This window comes from Aphelocoma coerulescens, chromosome 6 (genome assembly GCF_041296385.1).
Source record: "Aphelocoma coerulescens isolate FSJ_1873_10779 chromosome 6, UR_Acoe_1.0, whole genome shotgun sequence".
In the NCBI taxonomy this organism is placed as follows: domain Eukaryota; kingdom Metazoa; phylum Chordata; class Aves; order Passeriformes; family Corvidae; genus Aphelocoma; species Aphelocoma coerulescens.
In genome coordinates this window covers 19094240-19121943 of record NC_091020.1, presented here as the reverse complement: position 1 = coordinate 19121943, position 27704 = coordinate 19094240, and the positions used below count along the sequence as shown (strand labels likewise).

The following is a 27704-nucleotide window of genomic DNA, read 5'->3' as shown; positions in this document are numbered from 1 at the left end:
GTCCAGAAGACACTGTGAAGTTAAATGCCTGCAGCTTTGCAGATGAGATGGCCGAGCTGCTGAGCACCTGGTTTGGCACTGTACAGGAAACAGTACTTCAGCAGAGTGTGAGGGAAAAGCTGACCTGTCTGCATGCTGACTGCAAGCTGCTTTTGGACTCTGCGACTCTCTGGACTTTCATGTTCCTGACTCACGCTGTTTCTAATGCTCCCTACTGGCCCAAAGCAGGGCTTTCTCACAACCCGTTTTTTCCTTCATTCTTACCCATCTCCTCGTTGTGCAGGGAGGAAGTGGGGCTCATGGCTAGGAAGCCTCAGCAGGGCTCATATTAACACTGGGCAGTGTGGGCTAACGGGAAGGAGGGAGCTGCCAGCAGTTCCATGGGCTACTGCCGTCCCGGGACGTTTGGTAAAGGGGCAGACACCACCCTCCGGTGGCAAAAAGCCTCAGCTTTTACCTAATGAGCTCCTCCCATACTGCCCTGCTTCATGCAGACCTTCACAGAAAATCACCATCTACATTTGGGGAATCCCACAAGGGCAGTTTGCCCCACCCAAGACATGCAGACCAGTTATTCCAGCTTGCATCCACTGGATATCCACTCCTGCCTTACCTTCTGCAAAGCTGTCCGCAGATCTACAGCAGTGCTCTACCCTGCATGTACCCATTCTCAGGGTGCACACAGGAATTTGTTGCTCTCACTCTTTTTTTCTGTTGGCCCTTCAAGCCCTCTGCACCTTTCTACAGACACTTCCAAGACTCCAGAGGAGCGGAGACTGTCCACCACATGGGATATAGGTAACTATTCTTAGAGATGTGAAGTCAGCTGTGACAGGTCCCTAGTGACTGACTGGTTATGGCTCAGCAATCAAACGGCACAAGTCCCATTAGTGCAGTAGCACTTGCTTAGAGCAAAGAGATGCAGACTCAGGAGCAGCAAGACAAGTTTAACAACAAAAGGCGTTTTGCAATAGAGAAAATGCCTGCAGGTGTTCACATGGAAAGGTACAGGCAAGCTATATGCAATGGATGGAGCCGTACATGGAACAGACTAGAGCTCAAACAATTCCTGTCTCCATGTAAGAGTTACTCCTGTGCTCATCTATTACTAGAGTGAAGGATTTTGCCTCTGAATTCCAGTGAAAGGACTCATTTGCTTGGATGCCAACAGCACCTATATTAAGAAATTTACACATGGCTGGAAGTTTTGCTACACTAAATACCAGCTAAAATACTTTCATTTTTATATGTTGGTTTTCAGGAGTGGCTTCCAGCAGGATAATTGCCTATAACCTCTTTGCTGTCATGGACATTCCTTACTTGACTCTGGAGTTGCTCAGATATCCCCTGTGAGCCATCCCTTTTTTCTACCCTGCCTCTAGGTTTCCCAGATATTTGCTTCCTTTCCTATTTGCTGTCTCAGTTATAAATGGCACTGAGCTCCTGGCTGCTACAATGCCACTGTCTGCTGCAATGAGGAGAAATATGAGTTGTTGGAGGAAGGGAGAAGAAAGTCATGTGGAAGCAGGAGGCAACAAGCAGAAGGGACCAAGGCAAGTGCTGTGCACTGTGAAAAACGAGGCACACTGTTTATCACTGCAGCTTATGGCTAGGAGTGGCTTACACCACCTAATCCGGTGGGGAAATGGAGCTCTTCCTGCTCCCTGATCTCATGCCCAAATTGCATTCTGCACCCTTTCCCTCGCTGCACTGACCTCTGGGCAAGGCACGGCGTTTGCAGGGCTGTGGCGCAGAGCGCACAGGGACCCCGGCCTGGCTCACAATCTGTTCTCTGCTGGGCTCAGCTCTGTGTGCAGCACGTCTGGCGAGCGCTAAGCCTGCCCAGAGCTACACCGGGATCACAGACTAGAGGCTCCCAGCCCCGAGTATTTATCTGCGGGTCCATCGCTTGCTCAGCAGCTCTGCCTTGCAGTGGGTAACCGCAGTGGCAGAGGACTGCGTTTGCAGCCGGCAGTGAGACCTGCCCCGCTGTGTGCCCGGCTCCAGCACAGCTCAGCAAGCCCGGCTCCTCCCGCAGGCTCCCAGAGCAGCTTCGCAGTTCCTCTTTCTGCACTGCCCCCACGTGTAACGCAGGACCCATCCAGGCTGCAGTCTCATCTCTGGATTGCCCACAACACACTCACCAAGGTGTTCCCCGGCGGTGGAGACGCAGCCCGCGTATCTCAGCCCCTGCTGGTGCTGCCGGAGCCCGGGGCAGCGCATCTCCCCCACAGCTGCGCGCTGCGGCCGAGCCGGGCACACGGGAGAGGGCACAGAGCACCGTCACTTGCTTCGAGGCTTTGAAAAATGATCCACAAGTCACTCAAGTGTGGGCATCAAATTCATCCGCTAGGCTCTTCCACACATAAGCGAATACTCTGCAAGTCCAGAGGGTTTATTCAAGACGTGAGTGTTAGTCTAAACCCTCTACAGAGAGAGACAGAAATCCAGCACTGGGACGAGAGCACTGCAGAGTTTAAGGCATCATTTCTATCCCCCCCCCCCCCCCCCCCCCCCCCCAAATGGGAAGTTTTTGTACATCCCCGAAAGATCTAAATTGCAGATAAGATTAAGATCAAACAGAAAAATGTGTATTTGAGTTAGTTAATCCACCTCTTTTCACCCAGGAAAAAACTGAAACAAATAGAATCCACCTAACACTGTCTTTGAAAGGAAACAGTATTTAAGCAGCATCCAGTAAACGATATTAAACCTTAATTAAAAGCATTTTGAAAGTACGACTTGAAAATATTCTCTTTAGTTTTGTGGGTTTTCAGAAATTTCCCTCCCTTTTAAAAAAGAAACTAGTAATTTAATCTCAATGTATTAAACTGACCTACATAAAATATTCCATGTAAAATATTATTTCTGCCATAAAACACATAATCTGTCACTGGTATAATTCCATTAGAAAGCATACATTAAGGTCCATGTATTATGATCATTAGGATAATAAAAGTAATACAATATCACTTTTATTATGTTTGAATTTAAAACATTCTTCATATGGGCACAAGGAATAATTAAGGGGATGGAAGAAAGGTGTTTTTATAAAATTTATAATGAAATAAAATCACAGATGAGAGCAAAGAGACTGGTTTTTAATATGGAAAAACAGAAGCTATGCTTTTTATGCCCACTGTGTAGCCTTAGACCTTCTTTTTCTCTTTGAATTTCCTTATCTTTATAACTTTGATTTTGGTCATTTAGTATAGCCAGTATAAGCATAGATTTCTACCTGTTACAACTCCTTCTCTGAGTGTCATGGAGGTTTTGGAGAGAAAATCTTTCTGCTTGTATAAAATAAGTTTCCAGACATTTTCATTATGAAGAAAAGTTTGGCAAAAAAAAAAAAAGGACTTTCAGCTCTGAGTTATAGTTCCCAAAATACATTTGCTCTGAAACTCAAGATTTTTGAAAGCTCTTCTCCAGATTTTTGAAGCTTGATTTGTAATTTATTAAAATTTGGGAATACAAATGTGATTAAGACCAGGAAATAAAAACAGATCTGTTGTAAGCCACTCAATAGATCAGATTTTTTTGACATAACCCTGGAAGCCCCAGGGCCCACACTCAGCTCCAGGGTTTTAGTAGTCTGAAAAGCAGACACAAGATGTATTTCTGTAAAGATACCAAAATGCCTTGTTTTGGAACATAAGGACTATGCTTCAAGTTAAAAAGCAGTCATGTTTCTAGCATTCATTTTACTGGAAAACAAATGAAAGCACAGACCCCCCCCCATACCTCAAGAAAATAAAATTTTTTCTCCGCAAAAAGTGGACAAGAGGAGCTGGGACTTAAAATGTTGGACACCTTAGCAGTAGTAAAACTGAGTGCACTTAAGACATTAAAATTCTACTTGGGTTTCAGCCAGACAATACTTCCTCCCAGTTCCCTGCTATGGTGGGGAATGCCAGTGAAAAGATGGTGTTGATGAAAAGCAGCTGTATTCCCACCTGTACTGCCATCCTGGCCAAAAAGCAGTGACTTCATGTTCTGCCTGAAGCATGTGCAGGGGACAGGAGTTTAGCATCATGCAGGTTTAGAATGCAGGAGTCATATCTGCCTTCAAAGCCTTCTCATGGTCCAGGCACCTCATGCAGCTACGCAGCAGTTACATCATTTGGAGCTACTTGCGAAGGCTTTGGTGGAAATATCCTTGCACTGAAAAAAAATAAGAAATTGAGTGTCCATTTTTAACAATTTCCTATAATAACCAAGCAACATTGACACTAAACAGCACCTTTTCTTTTTCTCTCTCTCTTTTTTTTTTATATTGATTCTTTTTCCTTCATAAAGTATATGGGAATGAATTGTTTTCTTCAAAGTCACTCCATTCTGAGGGCCTGCACACTCTGAGCATCAGGCAGCATGGCTCAGTGACTTTATGGAGAAGGGAAGAGCCAGGAGTTGTCCTTTTTATGAACAGAGTACTTGGCATAGAAGTCTCTGAAAAGGTTTGCTTTCAGCCCACAAAGTTTGCTTGCAAGAGGAAAAGACTCTCTTCTCTGCCAGCAATAAATCACATCCTGATGACTGGAACTACAGGCAGGATTGGGATTCATGTTTTTCTTTAAAGGGGTGTTGGGCTATGCCATATCCTCACTTATTAGCATGTCTTATTAGCCTTAGTGTATCTGTAATCTTCCTCTTGATTTATAGCAGCTTCTCTTGTAGAGAGCTCTCTGGCTTGCAGTGACAAAACCATGGAATGGAAACAGTGCTAAGGCAACATAAAATTCTGGAATTGTATTTTCTCTTCTGGTCAAAAAACTGGCACAGTGTGACCACATTTCTAGGATGCCCTCATTAACTTGACTGATAACACTTCACTACAGCAGGAAGCCTTGTATTCTATCTTTAAAAATATTAGAATCAACTATCCCCTTGGAAATAGCCAGAAATGGCATTCTGCTCAATGTCCTAACAGGCTAAAATATTTCCATTCCAGATTTTTGGAGAGCAAAGGTATATGCTTCTGGAAACCCAGAGGAGGAAATAGGTGAGTTTATGGTGAGATTTTCACTTCCAGACAGGAAGTTAGAGGCAAAACAACACAACTGAATGTCCTTAGAAGACTTTGTATACCTTTTATATGTAGAACACAAGCATCTGACTGTGAGTTTGTAGTTGCCTAGTGCTGCACAGTCCTGTCATGTGACTGACACTTTAAATTACGTGTAGGGAGGACAGAGCATGGGACTCAGACCCTGAACACAGGCACCCTCCTGCCTGATGTATGAAGGAGGACCCTTCTGTACACACAGTGATGCCAAATCACAACACAGATCAGAGTTTACACTTAAAAATTCTGCTTCCTCCCAGCAAAGACTTACAGAGGCAGAACAGCTGGGCAGGGCAGGAGGTGAGGGACTGGGAGGTGGATATGTGCATGTGCAGCTATGGAAAGCAGGAGTAACAGTTTGGAAGGATACAGAGTGGCAAAGGAGTGGGGATGGTGGATTTTGGTTTTGGGGGGAAAAGTAAAGCCCTAGCGCTAAAACTCAGCTGAGACCTGCACACACCAAAAGCTGAAGCTGTTCATTATCATAGAATATCCTCAAGCCCCTTAGCCACAGGTTCACATGGCTTCATGGTATGCTGGGGTTCGAAAGAATAGACTCAGACTCTTCTCAGCTACGTAGTCTGGCTCAGCATTTTCTTTTTAGGGATTCATTTAAAGTTTGGCACACCTGAACCTCAAAGAATGTATTTATTATTTAATGGTGTATACTCACTGACTTGTTTTCAATATTTGCAGATTACACATATGTTATTATAGGAGTTATTCTGGGAGCAGTTCTAGCAATCAGTTTTGTAGCAGTAGTAATCTGCATGACCAAAACCAAAATGATTGACAGTGTCTTTGAAGGTAAGAAAAACATACTCCTAATCCCTTATCCATAGATCTAGCTCTCCTCATCTTCTGATACAGCAGGTCTGAGCTTCAGTGTTAGCAGTTGTGTATGTACAACAGCTCTGGTTTTCCTAAGAACTATTTTAGAAGTGTCTGAATTGCTGGACTGCCTAGAACTGCAGAGTCACATTTCAGTATAACCAACTCTACTCTTTAGTCTCAAACTTGTTTCTCATGATACCCTGGGGATATGCTACAACCAAACTCAAAACAGACAAAGTATTAGCTAAGATACAGCTCTGACAAAATTGTCATGTGATATTCCAGCTGCTAGAATCAAGAAGGGCTTTAGGAAAGTTTTTCCTCATAAAGGATGGCTGGATCTTTACCAGCTGTAACTGTGGACTCCTAGTTGTCTCCTCACAAATTCTGTGGAGGCCTATCATCCCTCTGTTCCTTGTTTTTAACTAATCACATTTTCCTCTTCTCACTTTAGAGTCAGATGGCAAAATGGATAGAAGGTAAGAGTCATCATGTTTTCTGTTATGCACAACTTTTAATTTCTCTCTCTTGTTATGCATGATGCTTCCCCACATTTGAATGATTGCACATAACACACGTGATAAGGCTCTAGAGGACTGGGATATCTAGTGAATCTGCATGGAAAAAGGAATTTTCTTCTAACAGCATTTTTAACATTTCAGAAACATGCAAGAAAACTCAGCAGACAGATTGTTTTTAGATTTAAAATCCTTCAAACCCTTGTGATGAAGCTTTTTTGTTTTGTTTGGTTTGGTTTGGTTTTTTTGTTTGTTTGTTTGTTTTTGTTTTGTTTTGGTTGGTTGGTTGGTTTTTTTGTTTGTTTTGTTTGTTCTATGTATAATAACAGCAAACTCTGGGTAAATGGATTCATCTAAGGTTACTCTTTCTGGGTATCAGTTCTGAGAACTCCCTTCCCTCCAGGCTCTTACAAGTCAAGGTCACACAATGATCATTCCTGCTGGAAGGGATGCCTCTTTGCCCTTCACCATCCTCCCCCTTACCCAAAACAGTAAGGCCATTTTAGGGTTTGAGCACCTGACCAGTTCATCAGCAGAAGAGCAGTGCCGGCCTTCGTAGGCAATGGTCACTGTGCATCTCCCCCAGGGGCAGGAGCAGAGACTCTGGACTGCAAGTTGTCTGTTGGCTTGTGGTAACCTACAGATGGTGACCCTTTTGTTCCCTTTGAGACATTTTATAAGTGACTAAAAAAACCCCAAACATTAATTAACGAGCATTCTCATCAAGTGAAGACAACAGCTGTACTCAATGATCTCAGAAATGGCTTTTGGCCTCTCTCAGACAGCTGGATAGAAGGATGTCCCTATCACAGCCATTCCTCATAAAGAGAGCACAGCATATGTAAACACAGAATTAAAGATCAAAGCAAGGACACCCTTTGCAGCAACGGCTTCAATGCTTTGTGTGCCCAAAAGAGAAGGGCCCCAGTCCTGAAGGATTTGTTATTTTCCCAGGGAGACACTCTCCCCCAGTGGTAACTGGCACAAAAGGTTTCCTTTCTAGTAACACACCATTCTCTGACAAGACTCTGGCAATTCCTGTGCATTAACCTGAAATAGATTAGGACTATGATAAGGTCAGAAGAACAAACATAGAATACTTGGTAAACTTTATGCTGCTTTCAGGACAGTAAAGACAGAACAATGAATAGGAAAGTCATGAGAAAGAGCTAAGCCAGAACAGAAAAGCCAGAGACCAGAGTCAAGAGAAAAGAGAATAAAGGGATGACAGGGACAAAGACAAGAAGAAACACGGAAGGCAGTGGTAGATTTACTGCCTGGGTGAAATGCAGATGGTATGATCTATGAACTGTTCCACACTGGGCTTCTCTAGCTGCCTTTGCTGTTTATTATGTGCCATATTTTCCTTCAGAGACAGTCTGAACATTTATTATATCATCCTCTGATCTTTCTAGGGGAAGTGACTGACTTTGTGGTGGCAGCAAAATTTAACGTCTTTAATGGTGACCTTACACTGATCTCTTTGATGTTTCCTTATCCCAGTCTACAGGCATTTGCTAAAAGGTAGAATGAAATTTCCAGTTTCATGACAAAATTCTGGTCTTAAGGCTGGAAGTGTGACACAATACACAAACATTTTGCCTTAGAGCCACTGACACTGACCAGTGAAACTCTAATTCCACAATGTTTTGGGATAAAACTATTTATGTTAAAGACGACACTTTTATGGCTAAGTAGGAAAAAACCTACTAATCCACTGTCACTTCTTAATCACTGTACTTTTCAATTCTGCTGTGGTAGTCTGTATTTTACCAGCAAATCTTTGTTCTCATTCACTTCAGGGCATCTATGTATTACTCTCTGGTGGGTCACTAGGGGATTCTATAATGCTGGTGTTAATCTGTGGAAACACTATAGCCTTCCACTGGTCTTGAGGAAACCTCTGGCAGTAAAAATACAACCAGAGCCATAGCAAACATTTAAAAATGCCCCTAATAAACTAATCCTTAGTAGGATTTATTCAGGTCACCAGAGAAGCACATGATAATTAGGTCTAAGTTGATTTTATCTACCTGCTTCAGTTCCCTATGGAATTCTAATTCATGGAATTTTTAGACTAGTGGCTAGTCCTAGAAAACCCTCTGATAAAGTGAAATCTATCATCTGAAATCACCTGATTTTCTCCAACCAGCCATATAGCCATCCTGAATCCCTCAGGGATAGGCAACCTGAAACCCTCAGTGTTAATCGAGACACCATCTCTTTAGGATTGGAGAGGAGAACTGGCAAATCTTCTGCAAACAGCTTCATTTTCTGCTTGACCAGTGATGACTATTAATGCTTGTTCAGGAAAAAAAATACTTAATCCAACTGATAGAACACTCAACCAAATTCACCTTCAGCCAAATTTTGTTTTAAATTTCACATCATTATTCCCACAAACCCCATCAGCCACTCAATATTTCCCTAGCTGGGAAATACTCTGAGTGGGCATCACCCAGCACTGTACTTTCATAGATGATGGAGTTGCTCAGCCTTGTACCAGCTGAAGGCCTTGATGCAGATTATCATCCTCTAGGTCAGAACCCCACTCAGCTGGTACTGAACCTAACCAACCCATTCCAAGAACAGATTTTCACTAAGAACAGGAAGTATTCAGATGTGTCTCCCTTGATAATTTCCAAAATACTTAAAAAAAAAAAGTGTTTCTATACCCACATGACAATGACAGCTCATTGTGAAGTAATTAATAGCATTTACCACTTTATTTAGTCAGGTACATAACATTCAGATTTAAACAATTCACAATGGGTTGCCCTTAATGGGATATTTACTAACGCTTGAGAAGAAAAAGGCTTGAGGCAAGATTCTGTCAGCCAACAAAACAGCAATTTATACGTCAACTGACAATTATTTAACGTCCTCTTTTTTAATTAATAGCTCATGTCAGTATCAAATGCCATCTTGGTGTAAGCTTGGTAAATTATAATGCCTAAAATTTTCATGCAAGTTTAATGTATTCATAAAAATGTCTGGGCACATTTAATGCTGGCAATATTTTGAGTTAACTACAGTGCATGTCAGCTAGATTTATTTTGACAGGAGACAAAGAAAGAGACCTACAGAGACAAGGAGAAGGGTGGAGGGACAGAGGATGTTTACTAAAAGGGAAAAAGTACATATTTTAAACCTGCCGCAAATTAATCTGTTGTCAACACGTCCTGGGAAACAGCGCACACAAAATTCCTCATGCAACTCACTGGGTTCTACAGGATTCCATGTAAATCATTCAGCAGAAAATCAGGTTTTAAATGCAATACACAAATTCTTCTGACATTTGATGGAAGAGAGGAGGAGCTTGGGAGCTGCTTGCCAGGTGTTTTTGACTTCTAAGGGACCAACTTCTCTCTCCTTTGCTAGGCTGTGCTTGAGAAACGCTGGATACTTTTGAGAACTGTAGCATTCTTTAGGTGAGTGGAGGTGGTCTTGGAATGTTACTGCACCTTGAAAGCCTCTAATCTGTGCTAAATCTCTAAAACCAGTGCCATACATTGCATAGGAGGTGAAATCATCCACTTTGAAAATATAAACATTGGAGATGGATGGCATGGAAAAGACTAGGTCTGGGCAATCATATGTGCAGGTTTCAATGTTGAGCTGCAGTTTCTTCCATCAGAACTGTGGCAGCCTAAACATCTGAACCAAGAGTCTTTCTCCTAGCATTTTGTGATGTTCAGGTCTGTAGCCTGACAGGCAGGGACAGTGAACAAGATCTGATCCAAAAATACCATATCCTTCAAACAGGTTTAAAGTCAGATAGAAAGAAAAACATCTTGTTTTGGAGATGAGAACAGCTCTTTCTGATCCAGATAGTCCAACTTGGTCTATAACACTGAATTGAAGAATGCATCATTTAACAAATAGGAAGCCAAAAACATAGACATGAGTCCCATCACCTGCAAATGAGAGACACAATCTGTCTAGTCACCAGAGTCTGAGCTCACAAATAAACTTTAAATAAACTTAACTGGAGATATAGTTTTGATGCTAGAGTGGGTACTTGAGAAAGCCACATGTGGGAGTCCTTTGGAAAATGGTCCCAAAATTTACAAATCAAAATCCATAAGTAAATACAAATTGAAAAAAAAGGGATTTTGGCCTTGTCCGAGGGTGTCACGGGAAGAGTGGATCACAAGGGAAAAGGGTCCATATGGAAAACACAGGTTGCCCAGGATGCTGGGCACTGAAATGCATTGCAGCCACTCAGATATTGTGGCAGCTATTCACAGGTAACACTATAGGTTCAGCCCACAGCCTGGCAGCAAGTTGCCTGCTTCTATCTTTACTCTCCTAAAACAAGCCTGTTTTTTCTTTTCCTCTCCCAGGAATATTCCTTTTAAACTATGCAGTCGGTTTCATCTTCTTGGGTTTGTAGCAGACCAGTCACGTAGATTCAGCAGAATCTGACACCTCTGGGTGAATGGATTCTCTCAACATCCCTCAGTTATGCCCTAAGCTGTTCCTTCACTTGCCACGCATGTTTTCCCAAAACAGACCTTCACAAGGTCTTTCATTCTGACAAGTTGCATATTCTATGTTAGTTTACATATAAGGAAAACCAGAGTTTGGATCTTCAATGATCCAAATAAGCCTTGCAAAATCAGTCACAAATTATTCCTGTGTGGTCTCTTTTGACTGCAGAGCCTCTATTCACATTGTCACCATGGCCAGAAGCCAGTAGTGAAGAGCTGTCAGGAGAATGGGAGTGGAATACAACTTGGAGGGCTCCAGTCCTCTTAGGCAGAAGTGCATTTGCACCTCACTGAGTAGATACCACCTGCACAAGATGAGTCTGGCCCCTTTGGTACACTGGGACAGGCCCAAATCCTCACTCAGCACTGTAGGGATTGGCAATCCAACCAACAGGTGGTTGATAGACTGAAGGCTGTATTCAGTGCTTTAGGTTTCCTCAGCATGCATCCTAGGAACTGAGTTTAATGGAAAATATTTTAAAGCTTCACAAATGCCATAATAATGCACACTACTGCAAATAAATTTGAGTAGAGATGGTCTAAACAAATCCATCTGTGTGTAAGTGTTAAAAATGGGCAAATGATCTGAGCAGAAATGGCTCTCAACTCCTTGTACATATACATTTGCATAAACAAAATGTCAGTACCCATTCTGTGTTGAGGCAGTAGTTGCCAGTGACTAGAGCAATAAACTGGTATTTCTACCTACTTCTGTCACTGCCCTATCTAACTGAACTTGTTCTTCTGAACAACCTTGGACAAGTCACTGGCTCAGGTTACCCTTTCCATAAAATGAAATTAATCTTTTTATAACACACTTCAAAATCAAGGACATTAAGCTTCGCACTGTGCTGGGGACAGCAGGCTTTAAAAAGCAGCACTAAGACACACTGTAGGCTCTCAGCTTCCTTAGCACCATTCCTGGATTGAGGGAATACTTTGTATAGAGGCACACACACCCTGAAAGAGAGTGAGATATATAGATATATAGATATATAGATATATAGATATATAGATATATAGATATATAGATATATAGATATATACTACACATGTACATATGGCACAAACTGCTAGGGTGAAATTAATTCATTAAACCTGTTTCCAGGATACAGCATATCTCACTGATGCCAGCTACCAGACTGATGGGCAGAGCCACACTTCTGGCTATTTTTTGCTCCTCTCTGGCCACCCTCCACATTCCCTGGGAAGGTACCTGGCCCAGGGAGCCTGTGCTCCTCTTGGATCTGGGGACTGCCTTTGTGGTTCACCTTTTCACAGCTGCCAAACAGGGAAGAATCCTTACTCCTTCCTACCCCTCTGCACAACTGTTTGAGGCTAGTCTTGAATAGCTCTCAATAATTTGATTGTAAGAGTTGGTGCCAAACCTGCTGAGTCAGGAGAATGCTTTCCTGGTAATATTCAGACACCTGTCACAGGCAATTCCTTCCACAGCCATCGTGGTCGCTGCTGGCAAACTTGCTGGTGCAAATGATTCCAGCAATAAACGAGTAATTCTACCCTCCCCTGGAGCTGCTGCAACTCTGGATAGGAAAAAAAAAAAAGGAGAAATGCTTCTGGAAGAGTACCCTCTTCACCCCTGTCAACAGGCACCCAGGGTAACTCAAATATGAGATGCCACCGAGCAAAGAACCTCCTGCTCCCTGACAGCACCAGCCTGCCAAACAGACTGAGTAGCTTTGTGTGGCCTAGGGCTTGTCAGAGAAGTGACAACACGGGATTAGGTAGGAATGAAAGCTGCTATGATAGCTAAAGGACAGCTTAAAACCAACAGAAACCAAGGCCTCTTGACGCATGAGACTCAAGAGTGCCACAGGTGTTAGTCAGACGAGCATCAAATCAGAGCTCCTGCATATTCCAACTCACCGATTTTCCTGTATCACATTTAATTTCTGCACACAAGTTCACACTAAACTAATGAAAAAGGAATCACTGATTTCAGGTCCTAGGAGCTTTTGTCAGTGACATTTCAGAAAATAAGGTTATTTACAGATCCTTTTTTACGATCATGTGTACAGTGTATCACATCACTTTATTTCAGTTCCCTGATCTCTTACTGTCCAAGAGTTCTGCCTTGAATAACCTGTATTAGCACAGCTGTTTGTTTTTCTCCTGATTGTTGCTTATAACCATCCACTCTCCATATTCCATGTGTACTTTACAGCCTGGTGTCAGAGAACAAACAGCAAGCTGAAAGAAATCAATGAGTACCACAAAGTGATCCTGACTTCTGCCTCATAGGCTGCAAATGCTTGGGGATCCGTGGTGTATTTCTCAGCAGTTCACGGAATTTTATGGGCTTAAAGGCTTTCCATATAGATTTAGATGGGGTTTAAAGACACTTTGCAGAGGCTCACAGAGTCAATGGAAAATTTGTATGGTCTTCTAAAAGAAAAACACAGAAAACCACTGCCTGAAAAGTAATTAGATTTGTGTGTGTGTATGTGTGTGTATTAAAACAACACCTGGCCCACTTACAAATCTTATTTACAACACAGACATTGAAATGTGTGTGCTGGTCCAGGAGAGGTGGAAGCTGAGGATAAGAAGAATAACTAACCTTGTAGGCAGAAATATACTTTCTAAAGTGTTTGTGAACTGGTTCCTTTGAATGAGCTTCCATGACTCCCTGGAGGAGAGCAAAGCATGGGAGCAAAGGATGTCCCACCTCTAGAGAAAGGCCTGCTTCACCTCCCCCCCTTCCCAGCACAGCTGTATGTTCTGCTCAGGCAGTCACCCTTCTCCACTGCCTCAGGGAACCAGCCCTGCCAAAAATCAATACGGTAGAACATAAAAATAATTTTCAGAGGTATCAGGTTGTTCAAGGACGTCTGGCAGAAGGGAATTGGTAAAATACTGCAACTGAGGTGCCAGGGAAGGCTGGACTGTCCTGTCTTGCAGAAACTGGCATTGTCAACAGTGGGAAGATTGTGTGAGAGCATCAGCAAGACAGTCTCAATCTTGGGGTGACTTACTGATTGCATTGGACTACATGGAGAAGAGCACTGGCCTCCCAGCCAGTCTCTTGTTTGCTCTTTTTATATGCAGAGAATTGAGTTACTCAGGATTAGACCATTTAGGCAATCACTTAGTAACTGCCCTTCCCAGTAGTTCCTTGCCAGCTTCTTCTCCTCTGACACAGGCAGGGGAAGGGATCAAGTGAGCATCCCTGAACCTAATCCATTGCTGATTCATGTCAGTGAGCTCATATCACTGCACTGGCCTGTTCTGTTGTTAGAAGTGGGAAAAATACTGTAATTTTTTTAATGGCTACAGATCCAGACAGAAACTTGTGTAGCACTTTACAGGCCAAAGTCTGTTATTTTGTGTGAAGAAATTTTTGATGATTTCATAAGCACAGCCTATATCAGGTCCCTAAATATGTTTTGAAATGCCTTGCCTTTCTGGGAAAGAGCTGCCACAAAATGGAACAAGCTGAAAAATATTGTTGCATAACTGTTACCTCTTGGGTAATGTCAAAGCTGTGTCACTAAAAGCAATTCCTTGTGTCTGCAAAGTGCCAGACCAGTGCAGGCAAAGGAGAGCTGAGACAATCCCCTGGTACATCCAGTGTGGTCACCAGGCTGCAGGCAAGCAGGCAGGTACAGGTGAGCCTTTGTCCTTGCATTCCAGCAGACACCTTCCCTGGCTGCCCCGGAAGGTCCCAGGGGCTGGGCAAAGCAGGCAGAATGGGAACTTAGCTGTGACTGTGCTGCAGGACAGTGCAGGCACTGCCACCTTACAGGGTTGTGCTGACTCGCCCCAGCCCCAAACCACAGAAAGAAATAGGGGAGGAAAAGGAGCAGAACAGAAAAAATCCCTCTGATTCCAGCCTATCTAAGTCTCATCATATGGTCTCCCATGGACTGTATTCCCAGGTCTTACAGACCCTAACAGGGCAGTGAATTTCACAGGAACAGAAAATTTTGGCAGAGCATTCTAAAAGACATGAATGACAAAGTTTCTCTCAGAGAAGAAAAAAAGACGGAGGCAAATTATGTGAAGCATTGTCCTTGCCCACCAAATCTCCTGTGACATCTTTCTTTAGCAAAGGACACCAGAAAATACTTAAGTAGTTTTGTAGGAGTGGAACTACGATGAAGTTCATTTCCCTGTGGAGTCTTGAGATTTAATATAAACAAGTCGAGAGCTGCAAGAGAAGATCTGTTTCCAAGCACTGACACTAGATGGAGTAAAACTGAATAAAAGATTTAGAGCAGCGAAGAAAAGATAACAAAGTTCCTGCATTTCCCCAACTCTAACATGTTTTTGAATTCTCATCTTTGATTATTGCTCTGAAAGTCACAGTTAATAGCTCACTCTCTATACTTTGCAGGTCAAACACGGGATCAAGCCAGAACAGGTATGTTCTGGGGGAAGGGGGTGCTGGTGACACAGGGAGGTGGGGTGACAGTACTGGGCAGACCCAAAGCTGTGAAGGCACATGCAACTAGGGAAAGGTCACACAGCGATAAAGGCTGTGGGGTTACCCAGAGCTCGCAGTGACAGCCCAGGTCTCCTGGACACTCTGCATGGGCTAAGGTGGGTAATTTAACTGTGCTGTCCTCCAGCTTCCCAGTGGTTTACCTGGAGCACCCTAACGTAAGGGCCAAGCACACTGCAAGGCTGTCTGCCCTGGGCAGCTGCTCCACAGCAGCAGGCACTCGAAGTAATAAACTCCTGGGAAGATGCAGCCACAGCAGGGATCCAGGGGCTGCTCAGCTGCTCCCCACTCTGGCAAGCCAATACTGGGAAGCACCCCAAATGACAATAGTCCAGTGTCTGCAATACAGGGAGCACTGGGATGCTACCCAAAAATGTATGGCTTGCTGCCAGTGGAGTCCTACCTGGCAGTGACAAGGGCATCTGGAAGTCACCAAAACAGCCACAATCACACATTTGTTCTGTTAATTCCCTTAGGAAAAACAGATGCCTCCAAAGGTACAAAGAAACATCTAGTAAAAGAAAAGTGAACTGAAAGGACCTTCATGAATGTAACTCCAGCATCTCCATTAATAATTTTCTAGAATTCCTGTTATTTTCATCTGAGTATCTCCCAGCTCAGTTTTTACAATGATGTTTTACCTGGGACAATCCAGGTAAAACCAAAGCCAGAGAGCTATTGTTAACCTGTGATTTTTCTTTCCTTTCACAGATGACAGCAATGCAATAAGAAACCAAAGTACAAAAGATCAATAACCCTTTTGCAATCAACAGTTACCTGGTCTGAGGATCAATAGAAGTCTTTTGTGCACAGGCAGGAGTCTTACCAATACCAATCCTTTTCTTTGTTCTTTAGTTGAAAGGCTGATTGATTGTTTACTGGAAGAGTTTGTAGTGCAGGCCAACTTCAATCACCTGTACCAAAATGGCCTGCAATCCTCCACAGCACGTATATGAAGGAAATGTATGGGGAAAATAAAACAGATGATCTCTGTTCATTAATAGGGCCTCTTTAGTCTGTGATAAGTATATGATCGATTTCTAAAGTCAGTTAAATACCAGGTAATCAGAAAGGTGGCAATGTAACTCAGCAGCAGAATTCATGGTCACACCCATATTTCAAGATAAATAAATAATGATTTCAGCAACCTGGAAAATCATCCATTTGAGGTTAAAACAAAACAAGGCTTCTCATTTATTTCAGGAAATACATTGTTTTGTGTTGTAATCGCTAGATTTATCTTAGCAGGCTGTAGCTTCCTGAGAGCTCAGCAGGGATGCTTGGGGAATGTGGTCCTGGTCCCCCTCCTGTAGCCCATTTCAGGCAGCCCCGCGATCCTGCTGCGACAGCCGGCAGCGCTACAAGCAGTGATGGCAGAGGAGGCGAGAAGGGTCTCCCATGAGGGTTGAGAGGACTTTAATCACATCCTGTCCCCGCTGTCCCCAGAGGCAGAGAGACCTCGTGATCCCGGCGCAGGGAGGTTTTGTCAGGGGCTCAGGGGCGGTCCCTGGGCGGGGTTGGGGTACAGGAACCAACAGGGAGAGCCCAAGGGAGTGGCCAGGGCGAGGGGCAGGGGAGAGCAGGAAGGGGAACCTGGCATCACAAAGCAGTGGGTTAGCAGATCGTCACAGTTTTGTGTTAGTAGGAAAACATTGCATTCATTTAAAGTTTTATCTTTTTTTTACATTTAGAACTGATGTCTTTTGTAGGTGGTAGTGATGATTTCAACCATTTAATATTAATTTTGCTCATTTAAAATGAAAAAAATATTTTTGAAATGTTTTCCATGTGCTATTGACACTTCATGTCAATATTGTATGAACAAGCTAATCTGTTATTTCCAGAATTTCCCTATCCCTTTTTTTTAGTATAAAACAATGCACTAAGTTCAATAAGAAATTGTGAATAATTTCAGTTTCCCAGCACCATCATTCTTGTTCTAGCCTTATATGTCCTGGTGGACTTGATTACATCAAAATTGCTTTGCCTGGCTCCAATTACAAGCTTCTTAGAGTGGGAGTGACGAGAAGAAAAATTAGAGCTTTGTTTCAGAACATTTACAGTAGTTTAAATAATTTAAACCCAAGTTACTCTGTAAACACTTTCCAACTTTTACCAAAGTTTTGAGTCTGTGGCTTTGGTTTCAGTTCAGAAAAGAATGCTGTAGATTCTATTTTGTTTAAACCTCTTCTTTCAAGAATGCTGTATATAATATATTGTCATCACAAGCTGCAAGAAAAGCAGGAAGATTTTTGTATTTCAAGCCAGGCTTTTCTTTCACCTTGTGAAGACAGGGCAGCAAATGTCAGCTGTGGGAACTTTGGGAGCACTTGGCCAGCATCCTCTGCTATTCCTTACAGCTTCTCTCGGGAAACCCAGCAGAGCTTCAAGGCTTGGGACCCTCAGGTAGACTGCATGCACAACTTAATTAATATTTTATCTATGTCCCAATATTTTACAGGCAGAGCTTTATGTCATAGCCTTACAGGGTGACTCCAAACAGGATGTTACACTATTTTATGGAATTTACAAATAACCATTATCCAGATCCAAAGACCACAAACTGTAAATAAATAGGATCTTCATAAACTTTTAACTCAAACCAATGTCTATAGACATATGGGTTTTTTAAATCTCTCACCTTACATGCATTCTTAAAGTTCACTTTTATACCTGTTTCTGCTCTAAGTGTGGCAGTTCATAATAAAGTTCTTTCCAGCTCTCCACTAATACAACAGATTTAATCCAACTTAAAAGCAAACAAAGCAACCAACCACCCAACCAACAAAAATAATTGTAAGATTGAAGTCCAACCTAGAAATTCTGAGTGTTATTGAGAAATATCACTCAGAAAAATAATGGAAACCAAGGCCTCCTATCCAGTAATCAACTTTCAGATCAGGCAGAGCTGGTGTGCTGGGTCAGGGACTTAGAGGAAACATGCTGTTGGAGCATAAGAACAGATATATCAGAATTTTGTTTTTATAAAGAAGTACAGTAGCTTTTATAAAGCTACTGTAACTTGTAACTGTAACTAAAGGGATCTCAATATGGGGGTTTTTTGACTTTCACAAAGCAGGTCATTTTTCAAATGTGCAAAGGAAACTGGATAGTAATTTTTCCACACATTTTGAACAACAAAATGTAAAATTTATTTTGAGAGAAGAATGATATATTGGAATACTTCCCCTGGTTTCCTAGGTGTCTGTTACCCATTTTAGTAACACTGCAGTTCATTAGCAGCATTTGCTAAAAGATAAACTAAAGCAGTAATGTGATACTTGTAAGTAATTGTGTGTACATGTGTAAGTGAATAAAGCATCTTGTAAGGTATCTGTTAATTGATTTGCTTCCTTTAGTATCATTTTAATTAAGACTTGGAACAGAAGAGAGAGCATGTGGTCAGGGAGGGAAGCTATCACCTTCCCTTATTTGTGTGAACAAATGTTTCATTAGACATCATTTCAGTACACTGTGGGAAATAAAGATGAAAATAAACAAGAAATGGCAAGTTACAAGCAGTAGAGGAGAAAGGCCTGGAGAATTAAGGCTGGTAATCTTGATCAGGCAAATGTTCTGAGGTGGTGAATAGATTATGATTTCTCAAAACCTTTTTGTGTGTGCCTTGGCTCCCTGGGTATGAGAGAAGGATGAGCAATACTGAGGCAAGACAGCTGGGCACAAGGGACTCTCAGAGCTACTGCTTCTGCTGTCACCGAGAAGTTTAGGCACACTTAGTTGCTATTGCATGGGGCTGCAGTCTTTTGCCACCTGAGGGAGTTGCTGGTTTTGCCCATTCCTACAACCAGCTTTACCAGCACCATTTGGAGCATCAGCAGCTCCTAAATGTGGGCCAAGCTGCAGAACAGTGCTTGGAAATAATCAGTGAAGGAAAACTAGAAGAAAGAGGAGCATTTGGGAGACAAAAGACATTGTTAGCTCCATGAATTTTTGATCAAGGGTTCAGCCCAGGCAGTCCACATCCAGCACAACAGGCATCTGCATTCACCTGTTTGCCTGTCCAGCAGAGGTTATGCCTGTCCATGTTAAGCACCCCACGCTGTCCCTGAGGTCACTGGCATTCCCCTGAATGGATAACAGTGGGAAGCACTCCGGAGTCAGGGTTTGGACACATGCCCAGCGTGTCATGCTGGCCCTCAGTCCCTTCACAGCAGATGCCCAGCAACATAATGATGCTTGTGAATAGAGTTATTCAGAAGAGGAGACAGTTGTGGGCACAAGAAGTGAGCTGAGAGGTGCAGGCACAGCGTGCATTTCTAAAGAGATAACGACACAGCATTGGCTTTAATTACAATGCAAGTGCCACAGCAACAGTGAGATCATTCAAGTCAATTCCTTCTGTCAGCTGCATCAGTCCAAATCAAAACTAACTACAGGAGTCACACAGCTTGGTGCAGCCCTTGTTCACATGATAATAAATCAGGCAAAAATCCACTGGACTCAGTACAGTGGCATGGGTAGTAAAAAAGTGCCTGTGGGAGGAGTCCTGGAAATCAGACTCCACTGATACAAATCCACTCTGGGCAGTATGAGGAAGAGGAGAGTCTGATTCAGCTCCTCCCAAACAGAAAGGATGGCAAATGTCAATAGTCAAAAGACTTGCAACCTGAATTTTTATTGGCTTCTCTCATGACAGTAAATAAAAACTCAGATCATTTTAGTCAGGAATATTTTTTCTGTTTCTTACAATGGCACTTAATCAAATAAAAAAGACTATTAAAAATGCTTTGACTCACCAAGCAAATATGGGAAAACACAAACAAAGAAAGCACCGAACTAGCGGACCCGATAAAGAAAATATGTTTACACCATACAAATATGACCTATAGAAGCTTCAGACTTCTGAAAATTGCTCTCATTACACACAGGGAATATTACAATAGTCAGCCTAGATCTGACAGAGGTCCACCTTCTCTGATAGCCTCTTTGCCACAGCAAACATCTACATGAAACCTAAGAGCATTGCAAGCACGTGCCAGTGCTCTCCTAGAAGACCCTACTGCCCTACAGCAAACTTCTGCTCTGTGTCACTTAGCCAAAAGTGTTGAATTTACTGTCTTCTGGTGTATTTTTCTTCCATTGTCAGAAGTGGTTGATTCCATACATTCTATATAGTTGCACATAAAGTATCACAAGGGCCTTTGCCCTCTCTATCACTATATCAGTGAATTTGTACAAATTTCCATGCTAACACATCGTGGAAACAATTCACATAGTCTTGAGAAGGCATGTTCACTCTTAACTGGGAGGGGAAATGAGACACGGAGCAGCCTAAGTGCTGCAGCAAAGGCCAATACAGGATCAGCAAAGAATACAGAGTTTTCCAAGCTCCACATGGGTGAGCTACCTAGTAGACCATCATTCTTCTCTACTACTGCCTCCAACAAAAACATTGCTTTTGGAATAGTTAGGTGTTAAGTATTTCACCTCAGTGAATATATATGGTTTCAATTCTCTTGTTTCTGGCTTTAAGTCCTAGACAAACCTTGTGCTTTCCCTCACGGCTGCACCAAATGGGAGCCTCAGCAAAGTCAGTGACATTCCACTGGGTTTGAACACTGTGTGAGCTAATAACAAGCCCAAATGCATCACAAGCAAAGTGGCACAGTGCACACATTCTGTCTTCTGTATTCAGACAAAAGTATGTCTCGTGTTTCCTGCCCCACACCCCTTCTCTCCATGCCATAATCCAGAGGGTGCTTTCAGGATGCAAGTGGGTTCATTTGCACACCTCACACCACTACTGATGGGGATCTGTCCTGATGCAGACAATCCTTAAGGCCTTTCTTTTACAGATCATATCCTTCCCAGCACTATCAGAAATCTTCCTGAGTCAATGGGCAATTAAAATAATTACCTTTAATCATATTCTTCAATTACTTCACAGTACTGAGGGAAGACAGAGAGCTGGGAGCAGACACAAACATTCTGTTGTGATTAAAACTGACTGAAATGCCCCAATGAATATAAACCACTGACTATTCACCTGTTTTGGGAACAACCCCTGTATGTTTTAAGCTGCTTCATATTTAAACTCCTCAGAGTGACACCAGGGAAGCAACAGAGAGCTGTGCTGAGTGCCCAAGGGCACCTGAAGGGATCTCTTCAAAGGAGCTGCTACCTTGAAATGCATGCAAAACACAAAATAGCTACTCAGAAGAAAAGTCCACTGTGTGTTTGCAGTGACCAGTTCTAACAACTAGCAAAGCAGCTGTGAAGATTGGCCAGGCTGGTAGGTGAACCAGCCACTCTGGTATCTCTGGGACCTTGCTGTTCCAACCCAGGCTCCTCTTTGGGAGGCTACTGACATCTTTTTTGTCCTGAAGGAAGGCTCCTGACCTCATGTTTCAAAGGCTACAGGTACCTGGCTTTTCCCTTTATGCCTCTCCCCACTTGAGGCTTCTGCTCCTTCCTGCCAAAGGGATGCAGTGCCCAAAGTAGAGCTGGAATGGCTCTGAGGTACCTTAGGGGGTCCTGGTGTGAGGAGATGACTGGATGTGTGTGGTATGGGACTGTGGTAGTGGTAGGTTCACAGGGACTTGGCTGGGGATGCCTGGGAAATTGTTTTTTCTTATAAGCAAACTGATGATATAAAGGAGAACTAAATATAAGACAGAACTAACTGATTTTGGGAAAGGGTAAAAAGTGAATGCAGAGGAAAAGGCAGAATGCGTGAACTTATACTTGCCTCAAATCACTGTTTTAGCAGTCACGAACAACAGAAAAAGCAGAGTGGTGCCAACAGTCATTATTTAATGTGGGAGTTTTGCACTGTCTGATACTCTACGTGAGACACTAAGTCTTCAAATCATGTGGCTGTGGCAACCCTCACTATAATATTAAATATACCTTGCTTTGAGCACATTAATAAATAATGCAGATCTGATTCATAACATTTTCCAAATAATGTTAATGAGAATATAATTAAAATCTAGTTCCTATTACAGCATGATCTACACATAAAAGATGGTGCAAATTTAAAATTATTCTCAAACCCATGCGGTGTAACATTAACATAACCAATAAACTTTTGATTCAGATTCAACACCTGCCAGGCTTTTCACACAAGATGATGAAGCTGTGACTGGACCTTCTGTGTGAGTCATAAATGCCTTCCTACCATGACTAAAGGAAAATAAAAAATTCATCTCATGTCATTGATTATTCCGTAGAAACCATTTGTTGACCTAGAAGCACATGGTTTTTCAGGCATCCTTCTTGGGGAGGTGATGTTATTGATCTGAATTGGGCTGAGGCTTTCAGCGTGTCAGGGAAAGGAGCAAAGGATGGTTGTGACAGCAGCAAGGCTTGTCTCCAGCAGCAGCAGCAAGGAGATCATACAAGGATCAGGGGGAATCCAGAAGTGGTACCTAGCCCCAAACCAAATAAGAGCTGCTAGTTCTCCACTCCCAAGCCGTCCTACTGACTTATCTATTATCTTCTCCTGCATAATTTGTCATAATCTCTGACTCGTCAGGCCAATTAATCATGCTTCAGAAAAAATGAGATTTCTCACAAGGAGATTATCTGTCTCTGACAAACAAGGGATAATTCAATTAGCTACCTTTTCTAAACATTTAGTAACTGGTTTTGGTAAATTAGTCCTTTTTGTAATTTAGCTATAATTTAGGAAAATTTAATATGTCATTAGGCACACCAAATTCTGTGTTAATATAACATTATGGCTGAGATTTTAATTGCCCCAGAGTCAGGAACTGTATACATAAATGGCTTGATTCCCACATGGAAGCAGCTGATAGGAAATAGACAGAGCTCCACAGAAATTCTCCTTAAAATCCCTCCTTCTTTTAGTTAAGCACATGCTTAAGGACTCTGGAGAATAGGAGGCTTTCTTTGACTTGGGTAAGAACTCCAAAATTTCAGTGTAAAAGAAAAATATTTACATATTTATTAGCAGGATTTCTACACACTACAGAAATTTATGAATTTAACTTGGATTTAATCCTCTTCACAGTTCTCAAAGTTCCTGTTTCCCATCCTGCAACTTCCTGGGAAAATCCCAGTATCTAGCAGCAGTACCCGACTGTGGCTTGTCTGATGAGAATTTCTTCTCTGCTTCATTCTGGAAACAGGCCTTTTAGTCCTTTTGGACATTGCCAATTGATACTAATGTAATGGCATTAAAGAAGTCAATGCAACTTCATACTGAGAGTAAAAACCAGCCTCTTTTGTGCTGGGGTAAAATCAAGAGAAAATCAAAGCAATTGAGTTGTATGGATGTTAAAAGGCGTAAGTGGAGAAGCAGATTTTAAAGCACTGTTAATTGCTTTACCATAGCAGGGTCAGGCAGACTTTGCCCGAGCTGCAAGTGAAGAGTCAGTTAGAGCAGACTGATCCCTTCACACTGCTGGCTGCAGCCTGGCCGTACATGCATCCAGAGCTTCCTGACTGGTCAGTGGAACAACTGAACTCAGGGTATTCCCCAGTGTGCTGAGCAGTAACCTGCCCATGGCAGATGCTTTCAGAGCTCATGTTGGACTGTATGGATCCACCAAAAAGTGCTATGATTTGGAGAATCTTTCCTTTCAGAGAATTTTGGAGCTCAGGCCAAGGCAGTCTCCTCCCACCATTAGGACGGATTTGCCAGTTTCTATCAGAGCTTGACAAAAGAGAAGAAGCCTCCAAGACATTTACATTCCAGCATGCTTCATGATGGCAAGCAGCTAGGAAAAGAGGACACAAACCCCCATTTCAAGCTTTTTCCCAGACTGGGGCCTTCTCTAGATCTCTCTTTGCAGGTTACCTGACACCTACTAAGATCCATAGCCTCATTTAGCAAACATCAACCAAGCACATAACCAAATCTGTTGGGAAGGCGACTTCATTAGTTCTGTTTCTCACAAGACAAACCTGCTTACACTGGAAATACACATCTCTCAGCAGAAGTAGTAGGAAAATGGCCACAACTTACACCAAGGCAGTTCAGCCCATCAGACTGGCACATGCCAGCTCCGTGATAACCACATTGATGAAAACACTAAGGTGGTTATCACAGACCTTTTTATCACAGCCTTTCTGACTCTCAGCTGGAATGACTGGTGCCCATTTACAGCTGCGCTGACCAAGAAAAGCCTCAAAGCAGCACAATCTGATTCTCCACCTGTCTTGAAAACACTCATCACTAGCATGACAAGGGAGCTTACATCTCTGTCAAAATGCCAGATGTTGAACCACTCTGCCATCACACCTTCATTTAGAGAAAAATAAGAATTTTCCTCAATTTTATTTTAGGGTTAAGATACTGTAGGACTCATTGGATGTCATGATGCTCACTAGTTTAGAGCCCTAAATTCATATTTGAAATAAATAGTGTAAAACTGAAGATTTTTCATGAGATATTTCACATGGTAATAGGAGGCATGATTCTGCACTCAGCTGTACACCAGCAAAGACTGGGAGTAGCTTGATGGAATTACTGCAGGAAAGAGCAGTACAGACAGGAGGAGACTTCAGCACATGTATTTTTTAATTTAAAATATTCCTATATTTAACTACAGTCCCAAACTCATTGCTTATTACTATTAGGGGACTTATTAGGCAAGGATTGCTCTGGACAAAGCCCAGCTGACCTCAGTGGGAATGTAGCCCAAGTAAACTTCCCACTGGAGTATGCAATACTATTTGTATGCTCACAATCATAAGCATTAGCAGAGACCAGACCTACATCTGAAAACTGTCATTAGCTCTCAAAGGTGACATTGGCAACAGAGGGGAAGCTTTAAAAACTATTGGGACAGATTCCCTCTGTGTCTTTTTGGCCTGCACAGTGTCCATTAACACTCTGCAAGCAGCTGAGATGAATTCACAGCTCTGGGCTGCAGGGTGCATTAAGCTCTTTTAATTTTTCTCCTCCACAATGTTGTTATGGGGCATAAAAGTGAGGAGTGGAAAGGTAAATCTCCTGGGGAGAAAGTGTTCACAGCATGTGTGCAGCTGTGCCTTTAAAATCTGCTGGTATGAGACGTGTAGAAGGAAATGCTCAGTCCGATGGTGTTCCATGCAGAACAATGCTGACACACTCAGATATCACATTTACAGGCTGTCAGGCTCACAGGCTTGGCATTAACTCAGGACAAAGTACAGTATCGGGGAGGATCAAACTATTCTGCAGGAATGCATAATGGAGTGGGTAAATTCCCTGCTAGTGAAAAAAACCCCTCAGAGAAGACCTGCACAGTTTCTGCAGCTACAGTGACTGCTATCAGAAGGATACTGGGCAGAAAGTCAATTTATTTCTGATAAAAGTTGGTTCTCAGTCGCTTGAAGTTTTTATTAGTTTTCAATTAAGACAGCCAAGAGGCTCACAATGAAAATGGATTGCAGAGCCTAAAGGAGGACTGCATTCTGTGCAAAAATGGAACAAGATTGTTTTAGTGCAGGGGGAATGGAAAGTATTAAAGGAGTTTGTAACAGATCTAAGACTTGAAAGATGAACATTTTTTTTTCTGGAGTGGGGAGGAAGGGGGTTGGGGGAGCTTGGTAGTTGGCTAACCCTGATAAGAACAGAGTTCATCATTGGTGTGAAGACACACATGCACAGGGAATCCAAAGAGAGGCTCATGAAAGATCCAGAAATAAACTTTGGCAAAACATCTGGAATCTGACAAGCAAAGGAAGTCACCCAGACTTAACTGAAGCTTACAGAGCGCAGGCTGCTCTGATACTGTGGCCATGATAGCATGCAAAAAACACTGTAAGTAAAGAAATAAAGACAGGACCTGCTCATGGCATTCAGAGTACAAAACAACAGTACGTGACTCGGCACACCAGCCAAAACCATGCCCAGAGCTTAAAACTATGTTAGAGCCATAATTCTTGATGAGATGGCAAGGAAGGCCTGGCAAGTTCAACGATGACAACACCAACACTGCTGCTTCTGGAGATGTCTGGACAGCATGGCTACAAAACATGATTTGGCTGCTGTGGGCTGCTTAATAATATTGTGTCTTCTAAGATTTAGTGAAGAAGGAAAACTTATAGCTGATCTTAACATTCTAAGTCTGGTCAAGACAGTACACTCATCAGAGAAGGAGTGACCAAAACAACTAAAGAAGGCTTTAGGGACACTTTTGGGAAATTGGGATGCTCTCAAAAAGGGCTGAACAGTGCTGAAAGGACACAATTACTCTAACACACAGGCTCCCAGGAAAGCTACTCTTGTAAAGAGAGGGAAAGCTTAAACACATTTGTCTGGAAAGGAAGGGAAGAAATATCAGTCCAGTTGTTGAACATTTGTTCTGGTTGCTGAAAGGGGGAAAACAGGCAGTTCATGGAAAGCCAGGATGTCCCTGATGACAAATACTGATATAAGCAAAATCAAAGTACAACTCAGGGTACTATAATTTTTAAATTTAAACTTCAAATCTGCTTTTGCACATCTTATTAATCCAGAGACTGTGCAGCATTTAAAAATGGAAATATCATCGCTAGAAAGAACTACAGATGTTAATAATTAGTGACACATTGCTCACATTTCATTGTAAAACAGATGTGTGTATCCATTTAATTATAATGACTAATATAACATAGGCCTTTGGCATATATATAAGCATAACGTTTTCTGTGAGTCAGTGCTTTAAATATGGTTTTGATTTTGTTTACTTTCCTAAGTTCAGTGTCAGAGAAGGAAAGTATATTTGTTACAGGCTAGCAGATCAAAAGAAGCAGAGAAAGTCTCTGGGTATTACTGGAAACCCATGTTCTGACAGTAGGCATTTGCAATGGGTGAGTGGAATGTTATGATCTCTAGCTTCACTCAAATTGCTCCTTTTTAATGATAATATTTCCTTACCCTGAGGCCATACCACAAACAATTATAGAACATTTTGGAGCCTGCATTGTGTGCTATTACTTTTAAAAGATAGTATCCTACTTCCTTTTTTTCCCTATAATCTTTTTTTTTCTTCAGAGCAATGTTCAAGTACACTCCTTTTTGGAAAATTACTCACCTATGCCGTGGCTAATATGGTTATTTAGCACTGTGGTCATTCACTGTATGGCTAGCTTTTCTTTTCAGTCAGGTTGTTGACTCCCTTTGCACTGAGGAGTCTGAATAACAAAAATAAATAAATAAAGCAGACTGCAAGAGCAGAATCACCAGCAGATATTTAACAAGATACTACAAGGTACAACATACCTTATGTGCCAGCCAAGCAGAATTTAGATGCTCTCACTCACCCATCTGCTTTAACTTTAGAGGTTTCCTAGATTCAAATACAGACTTCCCTTTAAGATCAGTATGATGTCTATTGTGAGTCCCAGAGAAGGAGATGAATTCCCCTCCTTCC

The 27704-nt window shown here is 42.3% G+C and overlaps 1 protein-coding gene and 1 long non-coding RNA gene across 2 annotated transcripts; one reads left to right on the top strand and one right to left on the bottom strand.

Annotated features, from left to right (window-relative positions):
* The first annotated feature begins 1468 nt into the window (after positions 1–1468).
* TMEM273 (transmembrane protein 273) lies at positions 1469–18699 on the top strand. Its single transcript, XM_069019594.1, has 6 exons — positions 1469–1553; positions 4952–5002; positions 5762–5872; positions 6354–6378; positions 15268–15294; positions 16087–18699. The coding sequence occupies exons 1-6, from the start codon at positions 1517–1519 to the stop codon at positions 16088–16090; spliced, it is 255 nt and encodes an 84-aa protein (XP_068875695.1). The 5' UTR covers positions 1469–1516; the 3' UTR covers positions 16091–18699.
* On the bottom strand, positions 1542–27704 carry LOC138112450 (uncharacterized). The gene is made up of 3 exons (XR_011151747.1): positions 27554–27704; positions 3957–4164; positions 1542–2378 (listed from the first exon to the last, which is right to left on the bottom strand). It is a non-coding gene; the product is annotated as an uncharacterized lncRNA (long non-coding RNA).

Bases quoted from the DNA above. Each gene is read 5' to 3' on its own strand.
- TMEM273 (XM_069019594.1), top strand. From the start codon at position 1,517: ATGTGGAAGCAGGAGGCAACAAGCAGAAGGGACCAAG. The intron at 1,554-4,951 runs GCAAGTGCTGTG...TTTCCATTCCAG, and splicing joins AACAAGCAGAAGGGACCAAG to ATTTTTGGAGAGCAAAGGTA. The intron at 6,379-15,267 runs GTAAGAGTCATC...TATACTTTGCAG, and splicing joins GATGGCAAAATGGATAGAAG to GTCAAACACGGGATCAAGCC.